The sequence below is a fragment of the Pipistrellus kuhlii genome, unplaced genomic scaffold (genome assembly GCF_014108245.1).
Source record: "Pipistrellus kuhlii isolate mPipKuh1 unplaced genomic scaffold, mPipKuh1.p scaffold_m20_p_50, whole genome shotgun sequence".
In the NCBI taxonomy this organism is placed as follows: domain Eukaryota; kingdom Metazoa; phylum Chordata; class Mammalia; order Chiroptera; family Vespertilionidae; genus Pipistrellus; species Pipistrellus kuhlii.
The window spans coordinates 2,017,612-2,042,611 of NW_023425552.1; the positions used below are offsets into that span (position 1 = coordinate 2,017,612).

Genomic DNA, 25,000 nt, shown 5'->3' on the forward strand with positions numbered 1-25,000 from the left:
CAGCAGTTCCCTCCTGAGCGTCAGCCTGTCCCTCCGTTCCTCTCCTCCATTCTTACGTCTGATGGTTTGGGACGAGGCCTGGGTGCCCAGCCCAGCAGAACGTGGGCTTTGAGGAGGGCTTCGTGCTGGGGGGTCTGTGTGTGTCGTCCTGGATGGCAGGAGTGCGAGGAGCTGGCTGGCGGCCAGGCACGGAGGGATGCTCAGCGGTGACAGAGCCAGAGCCAGCCCTGTGCCGAGGAGCCCACAGGGGCCTGGGGAGAGCAAGAAGCCAGCACTCGGCACCCCGGGGCCACCTGCGGACCTGGGACCGTCTTGAAGTCTCTGAGCATCATCTTTCTTGTTAGGAAAGAGGAGGGTCACCCACCCGACCGCCCACACAGAGAGTGCGCGGCGTGCTGTGGCCGCAGCCTGAGCTGTGCCGGGCAGGGCACCGGGCTTCTCTCCTGCTGCAATCCTCACCCTGCCGTTGGGCGCCCCCTGCGCCAGGTCCGCGTTCCCTGCGGGAAGGGCAGTCCCCCCCTGGCTCTCCTGGGGCCTCGTCCCTGCCTCTCGGATGCCTCAGGCCCCTGTGGTTCTTGTCATTCGTCTCCTGAGAGTGAAAGCATGGCTGTCTGTTCCCACAGGCCTGACCCTCCGAGACCCAGTCAGTGTCTGCTGGCCTCGCCTGGCCCCTCGGTGCCTCGCCTGGTGGAAGGCACCCAGACTGGAGCCAGAGGCCGGGCGGCCAGGGGTCAGCAGGTGAGAGAACCAGCATGCTTGTCCGCACCACATTCCAGCTTCTCTTTTTTTTTTCTTTTTTTTTTTTTAATACATTTTATTGATTTTTTACAGAGAAGGGAGAGGGATAGAGAGTTAGAAACATCGATGAGAGAGAAACATCCATCAGCTGCCTCCTACTGGGGATGTGCCCACAGCCAAGGAACATGATCTTGACCGGAATCAAACCCGGGGCCCTTCAGTCCGCAGGCCAGTGCTCTATCCACTGAGCCACACCAGTTTCGGCTTCTCTTCTCTTCTTTACCCACATTCCTCTCTAACGCCAGCCGTGTCCGTGTCCCCCGGCCCTCTCTCCACCAGGCCGCGCCCTGCCAGCGTGCAGTGCCCCTCCCCCTTTCTCGAGCCCCTGCTTTCAGAGAGAAGAGGGAGTGAGGTCTCTCCCCTCTCTTTCCCGACCCCATGATACTAACAAAAGTGGTGGGGACCAGGGCCTTGGGCAAACGACCCCCTTCTCCCTGGGGCCGTGCGGACCGGAGAAGGACCAGGAATGGACGGCGAGGGCAGGAAGCTGTCCTGTTCAGTCAGGCGGGCAGTTTCTGCTCGTCACCTCCAACTCAAGACCCGGCCCCCCTCCTCAGTGAGGGGGTCTGCTTCGAGGCCCGGCACCCCGGGTCCCGTTTGCTCCTTATTTGGGCGCCAGCAGGTACGTCCACTGAAGGCAGTGGTCCTCAACCTCCCTGCTGCCGCGACCGTAATACAATTCCTCCTGGTGTCGCGACCCACAGGGTGAGAACCGCTGTGGAGCCTAAGACCATCGGAAAACACGGATATTCACATTTCTATTCGTAACAGTAGCAAAATGACAGTTAGGACGTAGCAGTGAAAATAACGTTGTGGCTGGGGGTCACCACAATGTGAGGAGCTGTATTAAAGGGTTGCGGCGTTAGGAAGGCTGAGAACCACTGACTTCAGGGTGTGTGTGTGCATCAGTGATTTTCAACCTTTCCCACTGCATGGCACACCTACGCTGACTACTAAAGCTCTGCAAGCACCAAAAGATATGTGAAATTTTGCCAATTTGGAAAAAAAAATAAAAGTATAATTTTGATTCATTCGCACCGGATGTCTATTGTCTATTGTCCCTTTTTTTTTTTTTTTTTTTCCTTAGGGAAAAAGGGTCACATAGAAGCACCATGGCACACCGCTGAAAATCATTTGCATGCATCATTAAAAAGTTCCATCATTAAAAATCGGGACTGTGCCGAAACCGGTTTGGCTGAGTGGATAGAGCGTCGGTCTGCGGACTGAAAGGTCCCGGGTTCGATTCCGGTCAAGGGCATGTACGTTGGTTGCGGGCACATCCCCGGTGGGGGGTGTGCAAGAGGCAGCTGGTCGATGTTTCTCTCTCATCTATGTTTCTAGCTCTCTCCCTTCCTCTCTGTAAAATATCAATAAAATATTAGTAAAAAAATAAATTAAAAAATCGGGACTGTTTTAAAATGCCACGGACCGCGGGACAAATTGTTAAAAACCGGGATGTCTGGTCACCTTAACCTAATGATTAAAGTAGAGACGTAAGCGGATGCTTTATCAATAAAGCGGACACTGGGACACACTTCCCTCGGCCGGCGTCAGAAACGGCAGCACACAGCCATGTGCCGAGCGGCCAGGCTGCGCATCCTCCAAATTCCTGCCGGATCTGTAGGCATTAGCCGGCCCTCTCGGCATTCCCCAAGGTTTTTGATGTCATCTCGGCCATTGAACTGAAATATGTGAACTATTACGTTGTTGACTCTCTTCTCAAAGCAGACTGCATTATCCTCCGAGCGCGTGTGCTTAAGGCATTGTTGGGAGCGCTTTGAGAACTTGTAAATCCCTGTAATTTATGTCCCCCCTGCCTCTGCCGCCTCGGTGGCCCTCCCTCTGGTTTTAATCAGCACGCGGTCCCGTCTGGGTGTACCTGTAGGATTGTGTTTTTCCAAGTACAATTTACAGTCCCGGCCTTGGGGTTCAGTGTTCCTGCCTCCTGTGAGATCTGTCCGGCCAAGGTTGCTTGGAACAGATCTGACGTGGACATCTCTGCTTCTAGCCCAGAGGCCCCAGGGGAGATGAGGGGGGCTCCCCATGTCCCCATTGATTGCATCGGCGGCTCCCGAGCATGGGCACAGCTGTAAGCCTCGAAACAATTCTCTTCCTGCCGAAACCAGTGTGGCTCAGTGGATAGAGCGTCAGCCTGGGGACTGAAAGGTCCCGGGTTCGATTCCAGTCAAGGGCACGTACCCTGTTGCGGGCACATCCCCAGTAGGGGGTGTGCAGGAGGCAGCTGATTGATGATTCTCTCTCATCGATGTTTCTAACTCTCTATCCCTCTCTCTTCCTCTCTGTAAAAAAAAATCAATTTAGCCAAAACCGGTTTGGCTCAATGGATAGAGCGTCGGCTTGGGGACTGAAGGGTCCCGGGTTCGATTCCGGTCAAGGGCATGTACCTTGGTTGCGGGCATATCCCCAGTGGGGGGTGTGCAAGAGGCAACTGATCGATGACTCTCTCTCTCATCGATATTTCTAACTGTCTCTCTCCCTTCCTCTCTGTACAAAATCAATAAAATATATATATATTTTAAAAAATCAATTTTAAAAATATTTATATATTTAAAAAAAAAATTCTCCTTCTAATCTCCGTGGCCTGGATGGAAACAGATGAGGAGGACACATGGGAGGAGGGATCTTTGCAGCCCGGGCAGACACTGCTTGTCCCCCTACACTCCCCTTACCTCCCAGAGCTGTCTGCACACGCAATGGATTTACCCGTGTTCACATGTGAGCCGGTCAGGGACGGCAGTGGGCAGGGCCACCTGCTTTTAGCGGGACAGTCCCGATTTTTAACAATTTGCCCCACGTCCCTCAGCATTTTATTTTATTTTATTTTATTTTAAATATATTTTATTGACTTTGTTCAGAGAGGAAGGGAGATAGTTAGAAACATCGATGAGAGAGAGTCATCGATCAGCTGCCTCTTGCACACCCCCCACTGGGGATATGCCCGCAACCAAGGTATATGCCCCTGACCGGAATCGAACCCGGGTCCCTTCAGTCCCCAAGCCGATGCTCTATCCATTGAGCCAAACCGGTCTCGGCGTCCCTCAGCATTTTAAAAAAGAATCTTTCAGCCGGGACCGGTTTGGCTCAACGGATAGAGCGTCGGCTTAGGGACTGAAAGGTCCCGGGTTCGATTCCGGTCAAGGGCATATACCTTGGTTGCGGGCATATCCCCAGTGGGGGGTGTGCAAGAGGCAGCTGATCGATGACTCTCTCTCATCGATGTTTCTTAACTCTCTATCCCTCTCCCTTCCTCTCTGTATAAAATCAATAAACTATATTAAAAAAAAAAAAAGAATCTTTCCAAAAAATCAGGACGTCTGGTCACCTTAGCCAGAGGCTGTCTGTCCGGGAGGGAGGGAGCTGGGTGCAGCTTTTTAAGGGAAACGGCTGCTCTGCTTCTGGGCACAGGGCTGGTGCGTGGTGACAGCTGCAGGTCCCGGTCCGCGTCCCAGGCCGCCTCGGGCGCTGGGCCTGCACCTCGACTCCAGGAACTCCAGTGGCCAAAGAACTTCTGGAATCTCTCCCGGAGTCGCGAGACGAGATGCCTGTCTGCTCCTTCCCAGGGCCCCTACATTAAGGTAACCAGACGTCCTGCTTTTTAACACTTTGTCCCGCATCCCGCGGCGTTTTAAAAAAGTCCCGATTTTTGTAACAAAAATCGGGACTTTTTTAAAACGCCGCGGAGCAGATTGTTAAAAATCGGGACTGTCGCCAAAACCAGTGTCGCTCAGTGGATAGAGCATCGGTCTGTGGACTGAAGGGTCCCGGGTTCGATTCCGGTCAAGGGCATGTACCTTGGTTGCAGGCAGATCCCTGGTGGGGGGGCGGGGGGTGTGCAGGAGGCAGCTGGTCGATGTCTCTCTCTCTCTCTCATTGATGTTTCTGGCTCTCTATCCCTCTCCCTTTCTCTCTGTAAAAAATCAATAAAATATATATTTTTTTTAAATCGGGACTGGCCGACACCAGTTTGGCTCAGTGGTAGAGCGTTGGTCTGCGGACTGAAAGGTCCCGGGTTCAATTCCGGTCAGGGGCATGTACGTTGGTTTCGGGCACATCCCCAGTAGGGGGTGTGCAAGAGGCAGCTGGTCGCTGCCAGACTGGGAGCGGCCGGGCCCAGAGCAGCCAGGGCTGGTGCGGCCAGGCCTGGAGCAGCAGCTGCCAGGCTGGGAGTGGCCAGGCCCAGAGCAGCCGGGTCGGGTGCGGCCAGGCCCGGAGCAGCAGCTGCCAGGCTGGGAGCGGCCAGGCCTGGAGCGGCCGGGTCTGGAGCAGCCGGGCCCAGAGCAGCCGGGTCGGGTGTGGCCAGGCCCGGAGTAGCAGCAGCCAAGTCCAGAGCAACTAGGTCGGGAGCGGCAGTGGCCAGACCCGGAGTAGCTGGTTGTGAAACGAACCAGAGCAACAGAGGCCAGGCTCAGAGCAGCCAGGCCCAGAACAGCTCGCTCCTCGCCTGCCCCTGCCCCACGGCTGCCTCTCAGACATGGCTGGAAACTTTTGCGGGAACTTGAGGGTCTGCTGAATCAAGTGATGAAGGCTTAGATCTGGATGTGTTGAGTTAGTATAGGGCTGGGGTGTTGATCTGTGAGTGCCTTGGGCGGGGCCTGGATGAGGCTGGTTGACCTATTTGGAAATGTCTTTTGTGTGAAGTGTATCATTGGGCATGTGAAGGTATTATTGATATGAGAAAATGCTAAGTAACTGATTTACTATCTGAAAAGGGATTTACTATCGGGGAAAGGGAGGGAGGAAGAGACTGAAGATAAACTGTGCACCTATGGATGAGGACAATGGGGGATGGGGAGGGGGTGGAGGGTGAGGTGGGAACCTGGTGGAGGGGGGAAGAAATGAGGAACCTTTGTAATAATATGAACAATAAAGATTGATAAAATAAAAAAATAAAATAAATACCTAACAAAATTAAAAAAAAAAAAAAAAAAAGAGGCAGCTGGTCGATGTTTCTCTCTCATCGACGTTTCTAGCTCTCTGTCTCTCTCCCTTCCTCTCTGTAAAAATCAATAAAATATATATTTTATTTTTTAAAAAAAAAATCGGGACCGCCCTGCCAAAAGCGGGACGTCTGGTCGCCTTACCCTACGTTAAGGTCAGGTCCAGGTCGGGAGCCTTTCCTTGGGGTTCCTTGCCTGCAGAGGGGGCAGCCCGGCCACGGCTGGCACTGACCGGCTGCCCCCTGTCCCAGGTGATTGTGCAGTCCGGCCGCCACCCCACCGTGCTGCAGAAGCTGTGCCAGCTGCCCTTCCAGTACTTCAGCGACCCGCGGCTGGTGCGGGTGCTGTTCCCGTCGCTCATCGCCGCGTGCTACAACAACGGCCACAACAAGGTCATCCTGGAGCAGGAGATGAGCTGCGTGCTGCTGGCCTCCTTCCTGCAGGTACCGAGGGCATCCAGGGGGGCAGGGCATCCACGCCGCCCTGAGGGAGGGCGCACGCTGCTGGGCTCGGGCACGGTTCACAGAGGTGGGCGGTCACACGGGGGCTGCGTGCTGTGTAGCTTCTGCTGAGGATTTCCAGGAAAAGGGTTTCTCCTCATGCCTTTTTTTTTTTTTAATATATATTTTATTGATTTTGTACAGAGAGGAAGGGAGAGAGAGAGAGAGAGAGAGCCAGAAACATTGACGAGAGAGAGTCATCGATCAGCTGCCTCTTGCATCTTCTACTGGGGATATGCCCGCAGCCAAGGTACATGCCCTTGACCTGAATCGAACGAGGGTTCCTTCAGTCCCCAAGCCGATGCTCTATCCATTGAGCCAAACCGGTCCCAGCTCTCCTCGTGCCTTTCGACCCGCGTGATTAGGGCCCACTCAGGGTCCGGTTTCTGGAGGAGGCCACACACTAAAATGAAGAGAGAGACTAGAAAAGAGTTAATTTGGGACAAATGGGGGGCCAGGTGGGAGTCAACCTCTAGAGTCTAGTGGGAAGACTCTCTATGCTCTGACCTTGCTATCCCTTTTACTGAGGCTGCTATGGGATACACCCAGTAGCCTTAAGCAGCTTTGGGAAACACCTAGTACCCTTAAGCAGCTTTGGGAAACACCCAATAGCCCTCAGGCAGGTAATAAGCGGATTATCCTATCAGTAAGGATTTACATGATTACAAGATGGGGAAGTTGCCTCAGTTACCATTGTCTCCATTAGATAGGGAGTGGTTGGCTCTGACTTTTCGGAGCTTCAAGGTTGACCAGCCTCTTTCTCTTAGTGAGACAATGATTGGTTTCTGGCAGACTCAGTGCTGCCACACCGAGGAGCTGTTTCCAGAGGACAGCCAGCTTCCTTAAGGCTTAACTGGTTCCATTCACTTGGCACTTGGTCTGGCTGTGAGGGGCAGGCAATGATCTCTGAGGAAGGATCAGTTAGAACTTGAGAGTATTGTAAGGCGACCAGATCCTCCCGCTTTTGGCGGGACAGTCCCGATTTTTAACCATTTGTCCCGCGCCCCGGGACAAATTCTTTTTTGGGAAGATTCTTTCCAAAAATCGGGACTTCTTTAAAACGCCGAGGGACGTGGGACAAATGGTTCAAAATCGGGACATCTGGTCACCTTAGAGTATTGGTAAGTGTTTAATAAATACTGTCCATATATATACGTACATCTGTGTGTATAGGCTAGAACAGTGTTTTTCAACCTTTTTTGGGCAAAGGCACACTTGTTTCATGAAAAAAATCAGGAGGCACACCACCATTAGAAAATGTTAAAAAATTTAACTCTGTGCCTATATTGACTATATATAAAGTAATTCTCTTGAATAGGAATCAAATAAACACAAAGAAAGTATTTTATAATTACTTTATTATGAAATATTAAGTAAACAAAATAGTGAAAAATTATAAAATTCTTGTCTTGTCTGCACCTACGGCACACCAGGCAACACCAGGAACAGCGGCTGAAAAACGCTGGGCTAGAAGCAGAGATGTCCAAGACAGATCTGTTTCAGGCAACCTTGACCGGACAGATCTCACAGGAGGCAGAAAACCTGTTATATTGCCTTAAGAAAAACCTACACCATTTTTTTTTTTTTATAAACATTTTTTTGATTTTTTACAGAGAGGAAGGGAGAGGGATAGAAAGTTAAAAACATCTATGAGAGAGATACATCAATCAGCTGCCTCCTGCACACCCCCTACTGGGGATGTGCCCGCAACCAAGGTACATGCCCTTGACCAGAATCGAACCCGGGACCTTTCAGTCTGCAGGCCGACGCTCTATCCACTAGGCCACACCGGCTTCGGCAAGACCGTGTTCTTAAACGCAGATGGTTCCCTCTTCCATCCGGTTCTTTGTGGTCCCTCCAGGTTACCCCCTGCTCGAGGCACTGGCATCACAGCTAGGAATGAAACGTAAACACCCTCCCCTCAGACTGCCCATTGAGGGGGAGTCAGACAGGAAACAGACATATCGCCCGCTGGTGGTGATGCCGAACAGGAAGTAAGGCAGTGGAGGGCCAGGGGCTGCTGGACGTGGGGTGCAGAGCGTGTGGCCCAAAAAGAGGGCCTCAACCAAGACAACGATGGTCCATCAAAGAGCAAACTTTGTATTCATCCCGGCTTCATCCATCCCATTTCAACTGCTTGGAAAACAATTTGTAAAAATACAAATGATATCAGAATCTAAAGTAGTAAATATAAATATATTACTTCTTTTCACCTGATATTCATCTCAAACTAGTTCTAAGTCTACTCTGCTGTATTACATTCAGCACACATTCAAATAAGTGAATATAAATTTACCACATGTCACTTATATCTTAACACACATTCTGTAAATGCAACACAAATATCTTAGAATGCTTGCCGAAACCGGTTTGGCTCGGTGGTGGAGCGTCGGTCTGCGGACTGAAAAGTCCCAGGTTCGATTCCAGTCAAGGGCATGTACATTGGTTGCGGGCACATCCCCGGTGAGGAGTGTGCAAGAGGCAGCTCGTCGATGTTTCTCATCGACGTTTCTAGCTCTATACCTCTCTTCCTTCCTCTCTGTAAAAAATCAATAAAATATCTTTTTTTAAAAATATCTTAGAATGGCCGAGACCGGTTTGGCTCAATGGATAGAGCGTCGGCTTGGGGATTGAAGGGTCCTGGGTTCGATTCTGGTCGAGGGCATGTACCTTGGTTGCGGGCCTATTCCCAGTAGGGGGTGTGCAGGAGGCAGCTGATTGATAACTCTCTCTCATAGATGTTTCTAACTCTCTATCTCTCTCCCTTCCTTTCTGTACAAAATCAATCAAATATATTTTTTTTAAAATATCTTAGAATGCTTATTTGAGATAAAATGTTGGGCTTAAATCAAGTAACTTTTTCCTATAAATAATTATGCCAAAGGCAACTAACACATATTAGATTTTAGCTTATAAAATGGTTCTGCAAGGTCCCTGTGTTTTAGATCAATTATTAGAAAGTGATATTAAAGGTAGGAGCTGGTAGTTTCTGAAATTCTGTGTGTTCTACACTTTCCATATTAAAGTAAAATTAGCAGACTTTAAAATTTAGATGAATGCTGAAACCAGTTTGGCTCAGTGGATAGAGCGTTGGCCTGCGGTCTCAAGGATCCCAAGTTCGATTCCGGTCAAGGGCTTGTACCTTGGTTGTGGGCACATCCCCAGTGGGGGGTGTGCAGGAGGCAGCTGATCTGTTTTTCTCTCATTGATGTTTCCGACTTCCTATCCCTCTCCCTTCCTCTCTGTGAAAAATCAATAAAAATATATATTTTTTTAAACTTAGATGAATACCTAAGAGCTTTCAGTTGGTTAGATATGAAGTAAGATTGCCGTTTCCGTGGTAGCAGCAGCCTGCCCTGTGACAGTCGAGCAGAAGCTAAGAGGCATCGCTGTTTGGTTAAAATGACGAGAACCTGCAGCGCATTCATCCGTTTCTTCAGCTTTTCTATTTGGGCTCCAGAGATTTTTCCAATCTCTCGAAAACTCAAAAAAATTGTAATAACCGTTGTCTCTCAATCCAGCAGCTTTCAAGCTGCGCTCAGTGAGGTTCTGCTTGCAGTTCCGGTATAAACCCGCTTTTCTCGTCTTCACAGGACTTCGCCCAGAATCACAGTCAAGCAGAAAACCAGTCTCCCCAGCCCAAAGGTACGTCTCTGAAGATTAGCTGTCATGTTTGTTAGCTGAGCAGACATGTTTCTTACCTCATCTTTCGGAACGCTTGGAGAAATTTATTTCTTACTTTGCCTACGATATTTGAGAATCAGATACCAAGGGTATGTCAGTCAATAAAAAAAAATGTTTTGTAATCAGCATGAATGTATCAGAATATGCAGAGCCCCGGCCAGTGGCTAGTTGATTGGAGCACCATCCCGTGTGCCAGAAGGTGGATGGTTCGGTTCCCGTCAGGGCACATACCCAGGTTGCAGGTTTGATCCCAGAGGGAGCATATGCAGGGAGCAGCCAATCGGTGTTCCTCTCTCACATCAGTGTTTCTCTCTCCCTCTTTTTTCCAATATCTCTAAAACTAAAAAAAAAAAAAAAAAATACACAGAGAAATCTATGGAAGTAAAAGAAATACCTTTGTGAATGTATACTCACCTCATGCAAGATATAATAAATGGTAAATAATCACTAACTTTTTTAAAATATATTTTATTGTCTTTTTATAGAGAAGAAGGGAGAGGGATAGAAAGCTAGAAACATCAATGAAAGAGAAACATCCGCCGAGACCGGTGTGGCTCAGTGGATAGAGCATCGGCTTGGGGACTGAAGGGTCCCGGGTTCGATTCCGGTCAAGGGCATGTACCTTGGTTGCGGGCATATCCCCAGTAGGGGGTGTGCAGGAGGCAGCTGATCGATGACTCTCTCTCAAAGATGTTTCTAACTCTCTTATCTCTCTCCCTTCCTCTCTATACAAAATCAATAAAATATATTTTTTAAAAAAAGGGGGGCCAGTCTACCCAGGGCCCCTGGGCACCACCGAGTGGTCCTCACTGTGGGGCAACGGCTGTGGGGGGGCATCTTGGGTTGTTGCACACACACACACACACACACACACACACACACTGGACCATTGTCGAAAAGTACAAAGATGAAACTGTAAGCTAGTAACAGTATCATGAAAAATGTCGTGTTCAGTGCCCCGGGCACTCTGATGAGTAAGCAGAAAGCGGTGCCTCTTTTAGAACCAAAGTCAGCATCGCAGTCGGTCCCATCTGTCTAAGCCCCAGCTCACGTCCAGTCTGCCCGGCGTTACAGCCCGGAGAGAGGAGAGCCGGGGAGGCCCCTGAGGGGCGGTCAGCTCGTTCGTTACTGTTTCTCACAAGAGGACTTTTAAGTGTTTGAAGATGTGCAAACACCCACGGAGATCTGGGGCCTGCCTTTTACCCAAACAGGACAGCGTTCCTCTGCCCGGGAGAGGTGCGGGCTCCCTCCCCTCCCGACCAGGATGGGGCACCACTGGTGTCCAGAGGCCTGTGTCCACCTTCTTCCTTCCCCGACCTGCTCTGGCCCCCGAGCTCCCCGTCAGAGCGTTCAGTCTGCACAACGTGAGCTGTGAGAACCGGCTCGGCTTTGAGCCGTCCCTTTGAGGCCTGCCCTCCTCAGAGGAGCTCTCTGCTGACCCCACAAACACAGCAGGCATCTGGGATGGTCGCCCAAGCGCACCCTAAGTGTCAGCAGTCCCGGCAGCTCCCCTGCGCAGAGGAAGGTCCTATGTGAGCAGCCCCCACGCCCCTGCAGTTACCTAGGTGACCGTCACGCCGTTATGTGTAAACTGAACGTGTGTTTTCAACCAAATCGATGGTTTCAGAAAACGTGTCAGGTTTACCTACATATTTACCCTTCCAAGTCTCATGTAAGGGCAGATATGATTGTCATTCTTTTTTGTTATTATACTTACTTTACCCTATTTCCCTATTCCGGAATCCAAAAGAAATTTTTTTCACCATGTTTTACATACCGTGTTTCCCCGAAAATAAGACATCCTCCGAAAATAAGACCTACTGACAGGTTTCCTTCTGAGTGAAATAGAAGGCATCCCCCCGAAAATAAGGCTCCCCTTAGGCTAAACATGAGAGATGTGGTCCACTGATTCTGAAAGAAATGGAGTCACAAGAAATCCACCAGGAAATTCAGGAATTGGATTGTTATGATGATGTTCTAGAAGATGATGACATGATTGTCATTGAATAAATGAGTAAATTCTTGCTACTGTAGGATTCACAGTTTGTCTGGTTTGTGTTGACAACTACCGTACCGTATACAGGTAATAAATTTCCTTTATTTTCATTTAACAATAAATGTGTACCGTATTCTTCTTCATGGAAAAATAAGACATCCCCTGAAAATAAGACCTAGCACATCTTTGGGAGCAAAAATTAATATATAAGACACTGTCTTATTTTCGGGGAAACAGGGGAGCGGTTAATGTCTAAATACATTAGAAGCATAAAATAGATTGTGACTCAACTATATTGTATGTTTTATACGATAGGTAGATCAATGAATTACCTTGTTGGCTTAAATTGTGTCTGAATGGTTTATCTGAAGTTTACATCTCCACTTTGTCAGATATCAAAATACTCAGAACTCTTTTACATGTAATTCTTTTCCATTTTTCTCTCAGGAAAATGCCTCGGACCCCAAGACTACCTTGAGCTGGCTAACCGGTTCCCTCAGCAGGCCTGGGAGGAAGCACGACAGTTTTTCTTAAAAAAATAAAAATAAAAAACGTTTTGGTTGGTTCTATATTTGAGGACCTCGCTAATAATTTAAATTGTTCGAACCAACATTTTAACTGTTTCTTAAGAAACTCTTTTTCACATGTTTATACTCTCCCCGTGCTGTAGATATGGTATATACTTTGAACTATTTATAATGGCTGTAGATACTTCTACTCGCTAACTCTGTACGTTGAGTTTATTTCATTTCTGCTCCACGGTTTGCATTTTGGTAACTTCCACCTTACGTACTTTGCATTTGTAACACGGGTGACATTAGGCACAAAACTAGCAAGTCTGTTTTCTTGTAATAAAAATAACTTATTCCCTTTGCAATGGTGACTTTTCTTCAGACAATTCAAATTTGAATGAAAAACGCCAACTCCAGCTCTTGAAGTATCTTAAGTAAACACTTAGTTAACCAGCTCCGATCTCCCCTCTTTAGGGACCGGAGTACATGCTAATTACATACATGTTCCAGGGCCACTGGGAGAGAATGCAGAGCAGGGATTATCCCCTCCCAACTCTCCTCAGGGCACAGCCTCCGGGCAGGGGCAGTAATTATTCCCGGAATAAAGTCCAGATGCAGGAAGGGCCTCCCTGGCCTCACCTGCCAGCACTGACCTGGCCACTGGCCCGCGGCCCTGCCCCTGAGTGACAGCGGCAAAGGCTTCTGCCGGATAAGGATCAGACACGACCAGCAGCACAGATCCGGTTGGAAAACTACCGAATATGTATCCGCTTAAAACTCAGGGGTGGGGGCCGAAAAAGAAGTTTCTCCACTTTTTTTTTTTTTTTAATATATTTTATTGTTTTTTTACAGAAAGGAAGGGAGAGAGATAGAGAGCTAGAAATGTCGATGAGAGAGAAACATCGACCAGCTGCCTCCTGCACACCCCTTACCAGGGATGTGCCCGCAACCAAGGTACATGCCCTTGACCGGAACCGAACCTGGGACCTTGCAGTCTGCAGACCGACACTCTATCCACTGAGCCACACCGGTTTCGGCTTCTCTGCTTCTTTAAGAGCAGACTCACCTACTGACATCCGGGGTCTGGAGTCCGGGCGGAAGTCCCCAAGCTGCCGCCAAGGGCCTGGTTTTTTACTGTTTTGCGGAGAAAACATGGGGCCCAACTTACAAACAAACCAAAGGCGACCCCTCCCCGGGCGCCAGGAGGAGAAACGGTACGATTTGCTGCAAATCACTTTTCATTGCGGGTGCCCATCTAGTGGGAACTGTGCCCCCAAGCCAGGCCTAACGGGACCACCCTGCCTGCCTCCGGGAAGCTGGCACACCATCCACATTGCGTCAATAAATGAGGTCCGGGGTTTCCCCATCTCGCCTCCCCGCCCTTCCTCCTAGGCAGCTGCAGATCCTCAGCTCTCTTCTCCCCAAGCCCCCACTCCCACCTGGCTCTGAGTCCTCCCATGTCGGTAGCCTGGGAAGGGGTCATCGTCACTCCCCTGCCCTCCACTCCCCTCTCCCGGCTCTCACCCTGGCTCTCCTGTCTTCCTCCCCAGCCGCCCCCAAATGCCTGGCCCTCGCTCCCCCATCCCCACCAGCCCGGCGGGCAGGTGCCTCCATCCAGGCTGAAGGGGTCCTCTATCTGCTCTTTCCTCTCCCATCACCCGCCTGTCTCCCTCCGTCCGCATCCCCAGGCGCAGCCTCTGCCAGAGGCCCGGGCTGCCTTTGCTCACACAGGCCCGGCGACCGCGGAGTCCTGTATCTCCAGCGAGTTTACCTTCCCGTCAATCAGGCCCGCGTCTAAAAGCCTCTAATCTCCCGTGCATCGGCTTCATACACTCCGAATTTCCTGCTTTTATCGCAGCTCGATGGCAGCGTCTCTGCAAATAGTTTATTATTCATTCGCGGGGTCCTCCCTCCCCCACCCCAGGGAGGACTCGCCTGGATGGGAACGGCCAGCGGAATGGGTAGGAGCCCTCCCCTCCCCCACGGGGTAGCAGCAGAGACCAGCCTTAGACAGTGCCGGCAGCTCTGGAAAATAGCAGCGAGTCCATGTTTTAATTTTTAAAAAAAAATGTTTTATTGCCAAGGCCGGTTTGGCTCAGTGGATAGAGCGTTGGCCTGCGGACTGAAAGGTCCCGGGTTCGATTCCGGTCAATGGCATGAACCTTGGTTGCGGGCACATGCCAGGTGGGGGATGGGCAGGAGGCAGCTGGTCGATGTTTCTCATCGACGTTTCTAGCTCTCTATCTCTCTCCCTCCCTCTCTGTAAAAAATCAAAATATATTTTTAAAAAATAAATAAATAAAATATTTTATTGATTTTTTACAGAGAGGAAGGGAGAGAGAGAGAAAGCTAGAAACATCGATGAGAGAGAATCATCAACCAGCTGGCTCAGAATCATCGATCATGACCAAGGTACATGCCCTTGACCAGAATCGAACCTGGGACCTTTCAGTCCGCAGGCCGCAGGCCGACGCTCTATCCACTGAGCCAAACCGGTTTCAGACACATTTTAATCTGAAAGGCTGATTTCTGCCACAGAAACCCATTCAATATGAACGTTTGTTAGAAATCCTGGTTCCAGGACTCTGATTTCTTAGAAGTATGCCTTCAGCCGAAACCGGTGTGGCTCAGTGGATAGAGCATCGGGTCTGTGGACTGAAAGGTCTCAGGTTTGATTCCGGTCAAGGGCCTGTACCTGGGTTGCGGGCACATCCCCAGTGGGGGGTGTGCAGGAGGCAGCTCCTCGATAATTCTCTCTCGATGTTTCTAACTCTCTATCCCCCTCTCTTCCTCTCTGTAAAAAATCAATAAGATATATTTATTTTTAAAAAAAAAAAAAAAGTATGTCTTTGATGTGCATTAAAGTCCCCGGTGTGAGAGCCATACACTTTTCCCCACTCTGGGAATCCCTCTCCTGCCCGAATTCCACGTAGGGGTGTCGAACTCAATCAGAGAAGGGGCCAAAATCTAAAATCCAGCCTAAATCGCGGGCCGAATGGTTTACTGAACAGTCATAAACTGTCATTGTGATGGAAACGCAGCGGAGTGCAGTGATGACAGCGCGGTGCGGGCCACATTGCAAGGCCTGGCGGGACGGATTTGGCCCGCGGGCCTTGTGTTTGACACATGTGCCATAGAGCTATCCGAATCATTAGATAAATACCCACTGTCCTATTCTAATGTGAATCTAGTTAAACAACTAACGCCCACTTTGCACCCACGACTTCTCAAATGACTTTTTTACTACACAGCTGGGTAAGTACACAACACTTGTTCTTGTTACAGGCGATTTAATTTAAAGAAAATCCCTGCTGTATTATACAGGAGATGTTTAAAGATGGCCTGGGAATGCTGAAAACATATTTATGAATGCAACTAACGAGAGGTAGCTATGACACCCCACGGGGACCTTTGTAATAAAGCTTCAAAGTTAAACGCGTGGACCCCACGTGAGGAAGGAATTTTTTTTGGGGGGGGAGAGACGCTGTTTTATACAGTGACAGGCAGATACAAGCACCTGATACAGTAACCGCTTCCCTCAGTCCTAGCGTCAGAAGCAAACAGTCGCATACATATCAAAAGCGGGAATTAGATGGTTTGATTATGGATGCTAAGGGAAGCATCCCCGCACCTAGGTGATTCCACACTGCTGTTTCTCAAAAGCAAAAATTCAGAGCTGATGAACAACCATTCATGAAATTCTTTATTCGAACACCTATTTCTTAAAAAAAAAAAAATGACAAAAGCCAGTATTCTGGATAAATCAAATGCTTCCTAAAGTAAGATTATGTTGGAAGGGTAGCCACCTATTCAATGGCCAGCCACCAGGTTAAAGAAATACTAGTGGCTAGAGCCTCGGTCTGCAGAATGGAAGGTCCAAGGTTCGATTCCGGTCAAGGGCATGTACCTTGGTTGCGGGCACATCCCCAGTGGGAGGTGTGCAGGAGGCAGCTGGTCGATGTTTCTCTCTCATCAATGTTTCTAACTCTCTTTCCCTCTCCCTTCCTCTCTGTAAACAATCAATAAAAATTATATATATGTATGTATGTATATGTGTATATATGCATGTATATGTATATATGTATGTGTATGTGTGTATATGTGTATGTATATGTATATATGTATGTGTATGTGAATATATATATATATATATATATATATATATATATATATATAGAAATGCGTGTATTTCTGTTTGGGAGGGAATGGCCCAAGTTAAGGGACAGAAGCCTGGAAGAATCGCCGGGACGATGGTTAACTGGTCCTCCCACCCTGTGTCTCTCCTCTTCTCCCCCCCCCACCTCTGCTCTTCGAGTTTGCGGTGCTGCTTCCTGAACCCCTTTCCTTCCTGAACCCCCTTTCTTCTCTCTCCTCCCACCGGGGCGCTCAGAAGGCGGCAGAATGTGGTTCCGCGGGGGACACCCCCTCCCGCTTCCAACAACCGCCTCAGGCCCTCCGCTTCCCTGCGGAGCGGGCACAGGGCAACGAGTCCTCCCAGCTCTGCCAGCAGCGCCTCCGGCCCCGGAGCCCCCAAACCCCGCCCTTCAGCAGCCGCACCCCCTTCGGTCCTGCGACCACAGGCACCGATCGCCACACTCCGCCTGAGCCCGTGCCTGAGCCCGTTCAAACCAACCCGGTCGCCGAAACCGGTGTGGTTCAGTGGATAGAGCGTAGGCCTGCGGACTGAAGGGTCCCGGGTTCGATTCCGGTCAAGGGCATGTACCTTGGTTGCGGGCATATCCCAGGTGGGGGGCGTGCAAGAGGCAGCTAATGGATGTTTCTCTCTCATTGATGTTTCTAACTCTCTATCCCTCTCTCTTCCGCTTTGTAAAAAATAAAAATAAAATAATAAAAAATAAAATAGTGTGATAATCAGAAAAATAAAAAAATAAAAAAACCGGGCGAGAAGGGCCGCTGTGGGCCATTCCCCTCGAGGGCAGGGCGGGCCGAGCACCCAGGGGCTCCCCAGCCCAGCAAGCCGCGGCCCCGCGAGGCCGCCAAAGGGTTAAGGATCCGGGGAAAACCTGAGCCCGCTCCGCCCGGGGCGGCGGCGGAGATTAGGTCTCGGGTCTCTCTCTTTCTCTCTCTCTCTCTTTCTCTCCCTCCTCTCTCTCTCTCCCATTTCCTGCGCCCTCCAGGGCCCGTTCCCAAGAAGAACACAGGGGCGGGGGGTTTGAAATGTCACACCGGGGCGCCCGGGCCATCCTCCCGCCCTGCGCGCGGGGCCTGGAAAGAAAATAAACCGCGGACACGCCAGACTGGTTCTGGGCCGGCCGCCGGCTCCCTCCGCCTCCCGCCCTATCGCTGGCAGGTGATGCCGGGCCGATAAGGGGCCGCCGCCGCCCGCCGGCCTCCGTCTAGACGGGAAAGAATAGCCGGCGGGGCCCCCGGCTCCCCAGCCCGCCCCGAGCACCCCGACCCCCGCCCGGCGCGGACACGCGGGGCCCCGACCGCGCACACACGGCAGCAGCCTCGCGTCCGGTTCTCATTTTTTTTTATTATTATTAAGATGAAAATATTCGTCCCACGATGAACGGGCCGTTCTCACAATAAATAATAACAATAACTTACGTTCCGTTAGGCAGAGGCTCGCGCGCGGGCTCTGCCCTCCGTCGGCGGATAATTTAGACGCGTTTCAAGGTCAGTCCCGGGTCCGCGTCCCGGCGGCCATGCGCTGTGCGGGGCGGAGGGAGGTCGCGCCTCCGGCCTCCTCCGTCCTCTCGCAGCTGAACTCCCCCCCACCCCGGGGAGAGGGGGGGCAGGGCTGACGCAGAGGCACCCCAAGTCTGGTTCTGAGGACACGGACGCTCCTCTCCAGCCGGAAAGCGGGGCGCCCCGCCGGGCTGGGCCCCCGGACGCCCCGCGAGGATGTCTCTTTAAATAACGGTACTGCCGGCGGCGGGGGCGGCGGCGGGTCTCATGCAGGCAGCATGCGGGTCCGCGGCGGTGGCCGGGCCTCACGTCTCCACGGGGCTGGGCACCATGCTGTTGGGCGTGTCGGGGAGCTGCGAGGACAGCGAGGTCACGTCGCTGCCGCTGCCGGAGGAGTTGCCCAGGGAGCCTGACTCGGAGAAGGAGACCTGGGGGCCGCGGGGGACGCACGTGAGGACGCGCCCTGTCGGGGCTCCGAGTCGGATGCCCCTGGGGACGCGCTCCCCGAGACCTCCGCTGGATCCCCCAGGCGCCTGGCCATCCCTCTGCTACGCGCCCTAATCCAGGAGGCCTGGCTTCAAGCGAATTACAATTAGAATTACAATTACGGACAGGGGTGCGGGTGCAGTGTCCCCCATCCCCACCACCACCAGCCCCCCGCCCCCCGCTTGCCTAGGGCCGTCCCAGTGGGTCCACCATCCCCCCAACAACAGCCCCCCACCCCCGCTTGCCCAGGGCTGTCCCAGCGGGTCCCCCACAAAAGGTCTCCCTCCCTGTCCAAACGGCAAACACCCCCCCACCCCTGCCGCGCCCGCCCCAGCCTCACCAGCTGCTGGAAAGCCGGCTGGTCCAGGTCGCTCTGCAGCGCGAACTCGCCGAGCGTCTTCCAGGGCGGCTGGTAGGTCTGCACCTCCACCGCGCTGCCCTGCAGGGCGCCGTCGTGGCGGATGGGGCTGCCGGCCACCAGCGGGGTCCCCGTCAGGCCCTGCAGGCTCTGCGGACCCGGAGACGGGGAGGGGGGCCGGGTTAGGGCGCACTCCCACGTTTCCCTCGGCCTTGGAGACGGGCGAGGGCGCAGAGGGTGGCTCTCCTTCCCCAGAGAGAGTCCCCGGGGCCTCCACCCCCCAAACCCGCCGCCACGGGGCTGGGAGCCCCAGGGGGCCAGGGACCCCAGGCCCGAGTCCCCCGCCCTCGTCAAGAACGCAGGACACGACTGGCCAGACTCAGGGAGCCCCCCAACTCAGATCTGCCTTTGAGGGACGGAGACCCCAGCTCAGATGCAATCACTAGGGAGCCCAGAACTTCCCAAGAAGAGCCTTCCTCTGAGTTCCCAAGCAGATTGTCTGGAGAGGACCACTCCCCGGCTCCCCAGGGCCTGGTCTGGAGAGGAGGGCGCCGGCCTCGGGCCTGTCTGCGGCCCGGCCCCGGCTCTCACCCCCGCTGCCCCACGGCCCTCACCGTCTTGTCGGGGGACGGAGACCCCAGCTCAGATGCAATCCAGATGCAATCGTTAGGGAATCCCCCAAGGAGAGCCTTCCTCGGAGGCCCAAGCAGCCGGTCTGGGGAGGCCCGTTGCCGGGCTCCCCAGGGCCCAGTCTGGAGAGGAGGGCGCGGGGCACAGGCCCGTCTGCGGCCTGGCCGGGTCCTCACCCTCACGCCGGGGGCCCGGCCCTCACCCCCGCCGCCCTCACCGTCTTGTCGCCGAGCTGCTGCTGCTGCTGCAGCTGCTTCAGGAGCAGCGACTTCTTCTTGTCCTTGCAGCGCTTGTTCTGGAACCAGACGCGGATGACGCGCGGGCTCAGGCCCGTCATCTCCACCAGCTGCTCCTTCATGAGCGCGTCGGGCCGCGGGTTGGCGGCGTAGCAGGTCCGCAGCGTGTGCAGCTGCTTCTCGTTCAGCACCGTCCGCACGCGGGTCGTCTTCTCCGCCGCCGCTGGCTTGTGCGGGCGCAGCGCGGGCGGCCGGCCGGACCCTGGCTCTGCTCACACCCCGGGCCGGCGGGAGCGCGGAGAGCAAAGGGCGCGGTGAGAGAGGGGGGCCCCGTGTACCCCCAAATCCCCGCAGCCGCCGCCCGCCCGCCCCTCCTCCGCCCCGACTTCGTTTTTCTTTTATTCCGTTCGCCTCCCTTTCTCTCTCCGCCCCCCACTCGGAGGGCGGTGCGCTGAGTCCCCCCTCCCCCCGTCCTCGCCAGGAACTCGGGACACAACCGACCCGCCAGACGTGAGCTCCAGGGACCCCCCCAACTCCGATCTGCTTTGGGGACGGACACTCAGCTCAGATGCAATCCCTAGGGAGCCCGGAATCCCCCCAAGGAGAGCCTTCCTGGGAGGCCCTAGCAGATGGTCTGGAGAGGCCCACTCCCCCTTCCCGAACCCCGACCCTCCGCGCGCAGCGACCTGCCCGCCCCCCGAGTGCCGGAGTGGCTGCCCCGACCCTGTGCGCAGACCCGCCGCACTGCCTGGGCCGAGGGGCCCGCAGGAGGCCCGCGTCACCCGAACTAGAGCCGGATCGCCTCCAGGAAAAGTCCATTATTTCGGAGGCAGAGAAAGAGGGCACCCACGGCCTCTGGAAGCAGAGGGGGACCCCAGCGCCTAGCTGCTGAAATCTGGGGGCTCATCTTGCGCGCCTCGGGCCCTCCCCCAGCCCTACCCCCTCTTTCAAGGGGGTCGCTCGGCCTAGGCCTTGCACCGCGGCCCGGGGACGAGTGCTCCTTCCCCGCGCCCGGCCCTGCCTTCTCTCCACCCGGGAAAACGGACCCGTCTCCGCAGCGGACAAAGGGAGATCCGAGCGCGTGGCTCCCGGCTTCCTCCATCCCGCCTCGCACGCGCGCGTCCCCGAATTCGGGGTCTGCACACCCCGGATTCCTGCGCGCACCCCTCGTCCCCCCCGCCAGCCAGGGGTTTCTGGGTGAGTATTTATAATTACAAATATTATTAACAAAAAACAAAAAAACAAAAGCCGGTCCAGCCGTGTGCTCGTTCCGCAGGGGAAGAAGCGGCGGGCAGAGGCTGGGTGGGGGTAGCGGGGACCCAGCCCGGCCTGTCCGCACCGCTGGGGCCGGGCACACGGCCCCTGACCCCCAGGACCGCGCACTCGGCCCCGCAGACCTCCGGCGCCCGCCCCCCGTGGGAGCTGCCCCTTCCCTCCCGCCGGGGAGCATCTGGCCACGTTGTTCGTTCCCCAAACGGGGCCTCGGATTGACTTGGACCCCGCTCTTCCCCGGTGGCCGGGCCACAGCCTCCTGGGCTGGGCCCACGCTCCTCCTCCTCCAGCCCTGGCCACCGTCCCCCCGCGGCTCCCGCTCCTGGACCCGCGGCCCCGTGTCCCGATCGCGGGGGACACAATGCCCCGTGTCCGCCCCGTCCGCACCCACGCTGGAGGCCCCCGAGATGAGCCCCCACATTCCAGCAGCTAGGCGTTGGAGGTTCCCCCGGTCCTCCAGAGGCCGTGGGTAACCCCTTCGGGTCACACACACACACACACACACACACCGTCCTGGCTCCCAGAGGCCCACAGCGGGTTCCCGCACACGCACACACCCGGCCGTGGCCACAGCTCGCGGTTCCGCAGACACAGAGGAAAACAAGCGACAAGGTGTCCCCCAAATCCCAGCAGCTAGGCGCTGGGGGTCACCCCCCTCCTCCAGAGGCCCTGGGTGCCCCCTTCCTCTGCCTCCGGTTCCCCGCTCGCGCACACTCACGCACCCACGCGGGAGGGGCCCGAGGCGCGCAAGATGAGCCCCCAAATTGAATTTGGGGGCTCATCTTGCGCGCCTCGGGGGGGCCCCTCCAGCTCTTCCCCCTCCAGAGGCGTGGGTGCCCCCTTCCTCTGCCTCCGGTTCCCCGCACACACACACACACCGGCCGCGGCCGCAGCTCCCGGTCCCGCAGCCGCAGAGCCCCGCGCCCCGGCTCACCTGGCAGCGGCGCGCCCCGCGCGGGGAGCGGCCCGGGGCTCCGCGGGGGGCTGCCGGCCCCGGCGCGCTCCAGCCGGAGCCCGTGGTCCACCCGGCACAGCAGCTCGCGCTCCCGCAGCGAGAACTCATCGCCGGGCAGCAGCTGGCGGCCGCAGGCGGAGCAGCGGAAGCACTCGACGTGGTACACGCGGTCCCGCGCGCGCATCACCAGGTCGCCGCCGCCGAAACCCGCGCCGCAGCGCGCGCACTTGACCCCGAAGAGCCTGCGGGGGGCGCGGGGGGCGGTCAGCCGGGCCCGCCCCAGGGGGAGGGGGATTCCCGGGGGGAACAGGGTTTATTTTGGGGGGTCCCCCGGCCTCACCGGGCGTAGTCCCGCTTGCAGTAGGTCTTCCCGTCTCGCACGAAGCACGTGCACGTCTCGTCCAGGAACTGGCTGCACTCGGCGCACTTGAGGCAGGCGGCGTGCCACTCCAGGTCCGGGGACACGCGCAGGATGAACTGGTCGTGGATCTGGCTCCCGCAGCCCACGCACGTGGCCGTGCCCGGCTTCTCTGCCGGGGAGGACACCCCGTCAGGCCCGGCTGCGGGTCCGGGTGCGGGTCCGCCGCGCCTCCGGCCCCCCTGGCCAGCCCGGCCCGCCTGGCCCGCTGGCTCTCCTCGGGCGAGAATTGCGCCCGAGAAAAAGGAAACGATTGGTAAGGTATGTACACATATAATATTTTAATTTAAAAAAATAAATAAAGAAAAAGGTTTAGGCATCTTCACTTTTCATTGTCTTACTTCGCTGGAAATTATACATAATGTAAAAAGTGGAGCCCTATTTACTGATTTTTCCCTTAGTTTAATATAAGTGTGCCTCCCTTTAAGCAAAATATACTGAATGACTTGTAGAATAAAACAATATGAATTACAAAAAAAAGAAAGAAAAAAAGAAAAAGGAAGCGGACTTTTCTAAAGGTTCCGGGCGACTGGGAAACTCAAAGACAAAAAACAGGATCTGGAAAGGCGTCTGGCCTTCCCCCCCTCCCGCACCCCAAAACAGAGAACACATCCCTGTGAATTTCGTTGGTTGTGCCGGTGTGTGTTGTTATAGCCAAAAGCTGAGGACGGGGGTGCGGAGGAAGGAGCCGGACACCCGGGCTCTGCGGACCCACTGCGTCCCCAGAAGCGGGGCGCGGCCCCCGGCCCCCTCCCACGGCAGCCCCAGCCCCAGCCCCGCGCGCCCCGATCAGCCCGGAGCCTCGCACCCGCAGGGACGCGCCCGGGTCCGGGCAAAGGAAACAGTCTGGATCGGAGCCCCCAAACCCGCGAGCAGCCCGGGTCCGGCCGGAGGAAACCGGTCCGGATCTGGGTCTGGATCGGAGCCCCCAGCCCGGCGAGCAGCCAGAGCCCAGCGCCCCCCTAGTCCCACCCCGCAACTGTCCGCAGGTCCCCAGCCCGAGGCCGCCCCGCGCGGGGGGAAGGCTGCACTGCTCCGGGTTCCAGCAGCGGCTGCCCGCGGGGTTTGCGCTCCGGGTCGCCCCGGGGTCCTTGTCGGACACGAGCCACTTGTGGGACCCGGCGGGCACCTCCTGCCGCAGGATCGCCGCGCCCCCGCGCGCCCACGCTCCCGCCCACACCCTCGCCCCGGAGAGACTCACTCGTGGCCGGATCCCCCATCGCCCCCGCGCCCGGCCGCCGCGGGACCAGGTCCACCATGCGGGCGGCGGGCGCCCCGAGCGCGCCGGGCGGCGGCGGAGGAGGACCCGGGGCGCGCGCCCCGCCGGCTCCTGGCGGCGAACTAAGTCGGGCCCCGCGGACTCGCCGGACCGACCACCCCGGCCCGCACGCAGCATGACGTCAGCACGCCGTCGCCGGGCGGCCGGGCGGGGGCGGGACCTACGGCGTCACCATCCCCCCTTCCCCCCCCTCCCCGGCCCAGAACCGGGGTGCTGGGAGGCGATCGGGGACCCGCAGCCGGTGGGCGGGCGGGCGCGGGGGGGGGGGGGGAGGCGGGGGCGGCGCGGGATTGGCTGCCGGGACAGGGGCGGCCCCTGATTGGCCGGAGCGAACAATGGAGCGCGGCCCCCTCCCCTCCGCACCGCGCCGCCCGGCGTCCGGGCTGGACCGACCCCCGTCCCCGCCTGGACTTTCGAGGCGATCCGAGCACGGAGGGGGGGACCCCAGGGAGTGGGGTGGTATTTATTGAAATGGTCCCATTCATCCATTAATTAAAATTAAAAATTCACTCTCTGGCCGAAACCGGTGTGGCTCAATGGATAGAGCGTCGGCCTGCGGACTGAAGGGTCCTGGGTGCGATTCCGGTCGGGGGCGTGGTCCTTGGTTGCGGGCACATCCCCAGTGGGGGGTGCGCAGGAAGCAGCTGATCGATGATTCTCTCTCATGGATGTTTCTGGCCCTCTATCCCTCTCTCTTTCTCTCTGTAAAAAATCCGTAAAAAAAAAAATATGTGTATGTATGTATATATATATATATATATATATATATATATATATATATATATATATATATATTTTTATTTTTTTTTTTAAATTCCCTCTTTGGGGATCAGAGCTGGGGAGGGAGGGTCCGCTTGGACCGGACCTGGGTCACCTCTCTCCTCCTGCGCCTGCTTCTGGGGTCCAGGCTAGGGAGAGGTCAGGGGCGCCCCGAAGACTTACCCCAGTCGGAGGAGCCGGGGCGGGTGTGGTGCGCGGCGGCGCGGGATCCCGGAGAAGCCCCGGATCCGGGCTGGAGCCTGGACTGGCCCCGGTTCGGCGGAGGGTTGTGTTTGACACCGATCTCCACCCCCATCCCCCATCTCTCACCTCTCTCCCTCCCCTCAACACCCAGCTCTGTCTGGAAACCGGGTTGAGATCGAAGGAGGCTCTGGCCTCCAGAATGAACCGTGTTTATAAACTCTTTTTTTTTCATATGTATAAACACTTCCGTCTCGTTTTTCAGCCCAACTCGAACCGCACACGATCCGGGCACAGCCGCGGGAG

At 55.2% G+C, this 25,000-nt stretch overlaps 3 protein-coding genes across 6 annotated transcripts in view; 2 read left to right on the forward strand and 1 right to left on the reverse strand.

Annotated features, from left to right (window-relative positions):
- The window catches only part of SCAPER (S-phase cyclin A associated protein in the ER), a 163,725-nt gene extending 150,912 nt beyond the window's left edge, over window positions 1-12,813 (forward strand). For all 4 annotated transcript variants that reach the window (XM_045573439.1, XM_045573438.1, XM_045573440.1 and 1 more), the window contains 3 exons: window positions 6,008-6,199; window positions 9,850-9,901; window positions 12,384-12,813. In XM_045573439.1, coding sequence (XP_045429395.1) covers window positions 6,008-6,199; window positions 9,850-9,901; window positions 12,384-12,478 — 339 coding nt within the window. In that variant the 3' untranslated portion in view covers window positions 12,479-12,813. The remainder of the gene's footprint in view (window positions 1-6,007; window positions 6,200-9,849; window positions 9,902-12,383) is intronic.
- A 5,112-nt stretch (window positions 12,814-17,925) lies between these two features.
- Window positions 17,926-23,866, reverse strand: ISL2 (ISL LIM homeobox 2). The gene is made up of 6 exons (XM_036415616.2): window positions 23,657-23,866; window positions 22,378-22,567; window positions 22,017-22,279; window positions 19,792-20,078; window positions 18,927-19,094; window positions 17,926-18,528 (listed from the first exon to the last, which is right to left on the reverse strand). The coding sequence occupies exons 1-6, from the start codon at window positions 23,712-23,714 to the stop codon at window positions 18,406-18,408; spliced, it is 1,089 nt and encodes a 362-aa protein (XP_036271509.1). The 5' UTR covers window positions 23,715-23,866; the 3' UTR covers window positions 17,926-18,405.
- ETFA (electron transfer flavoprotein subunit alpha) overlaps window positions 21,710-25,000 on the forward strand; it is a 50,309-nt gene continuing 47,018 nt past the window's right edge. The window contains exon 1 of the mRNA XM_036415619.2: window positions 21,710-21,728. The gene's annotated coding sequence lies outside the window, so the exon portion shown is untranslated. The remainder of the gene's footprint in view (window positions 21,729-25,000) is intronic.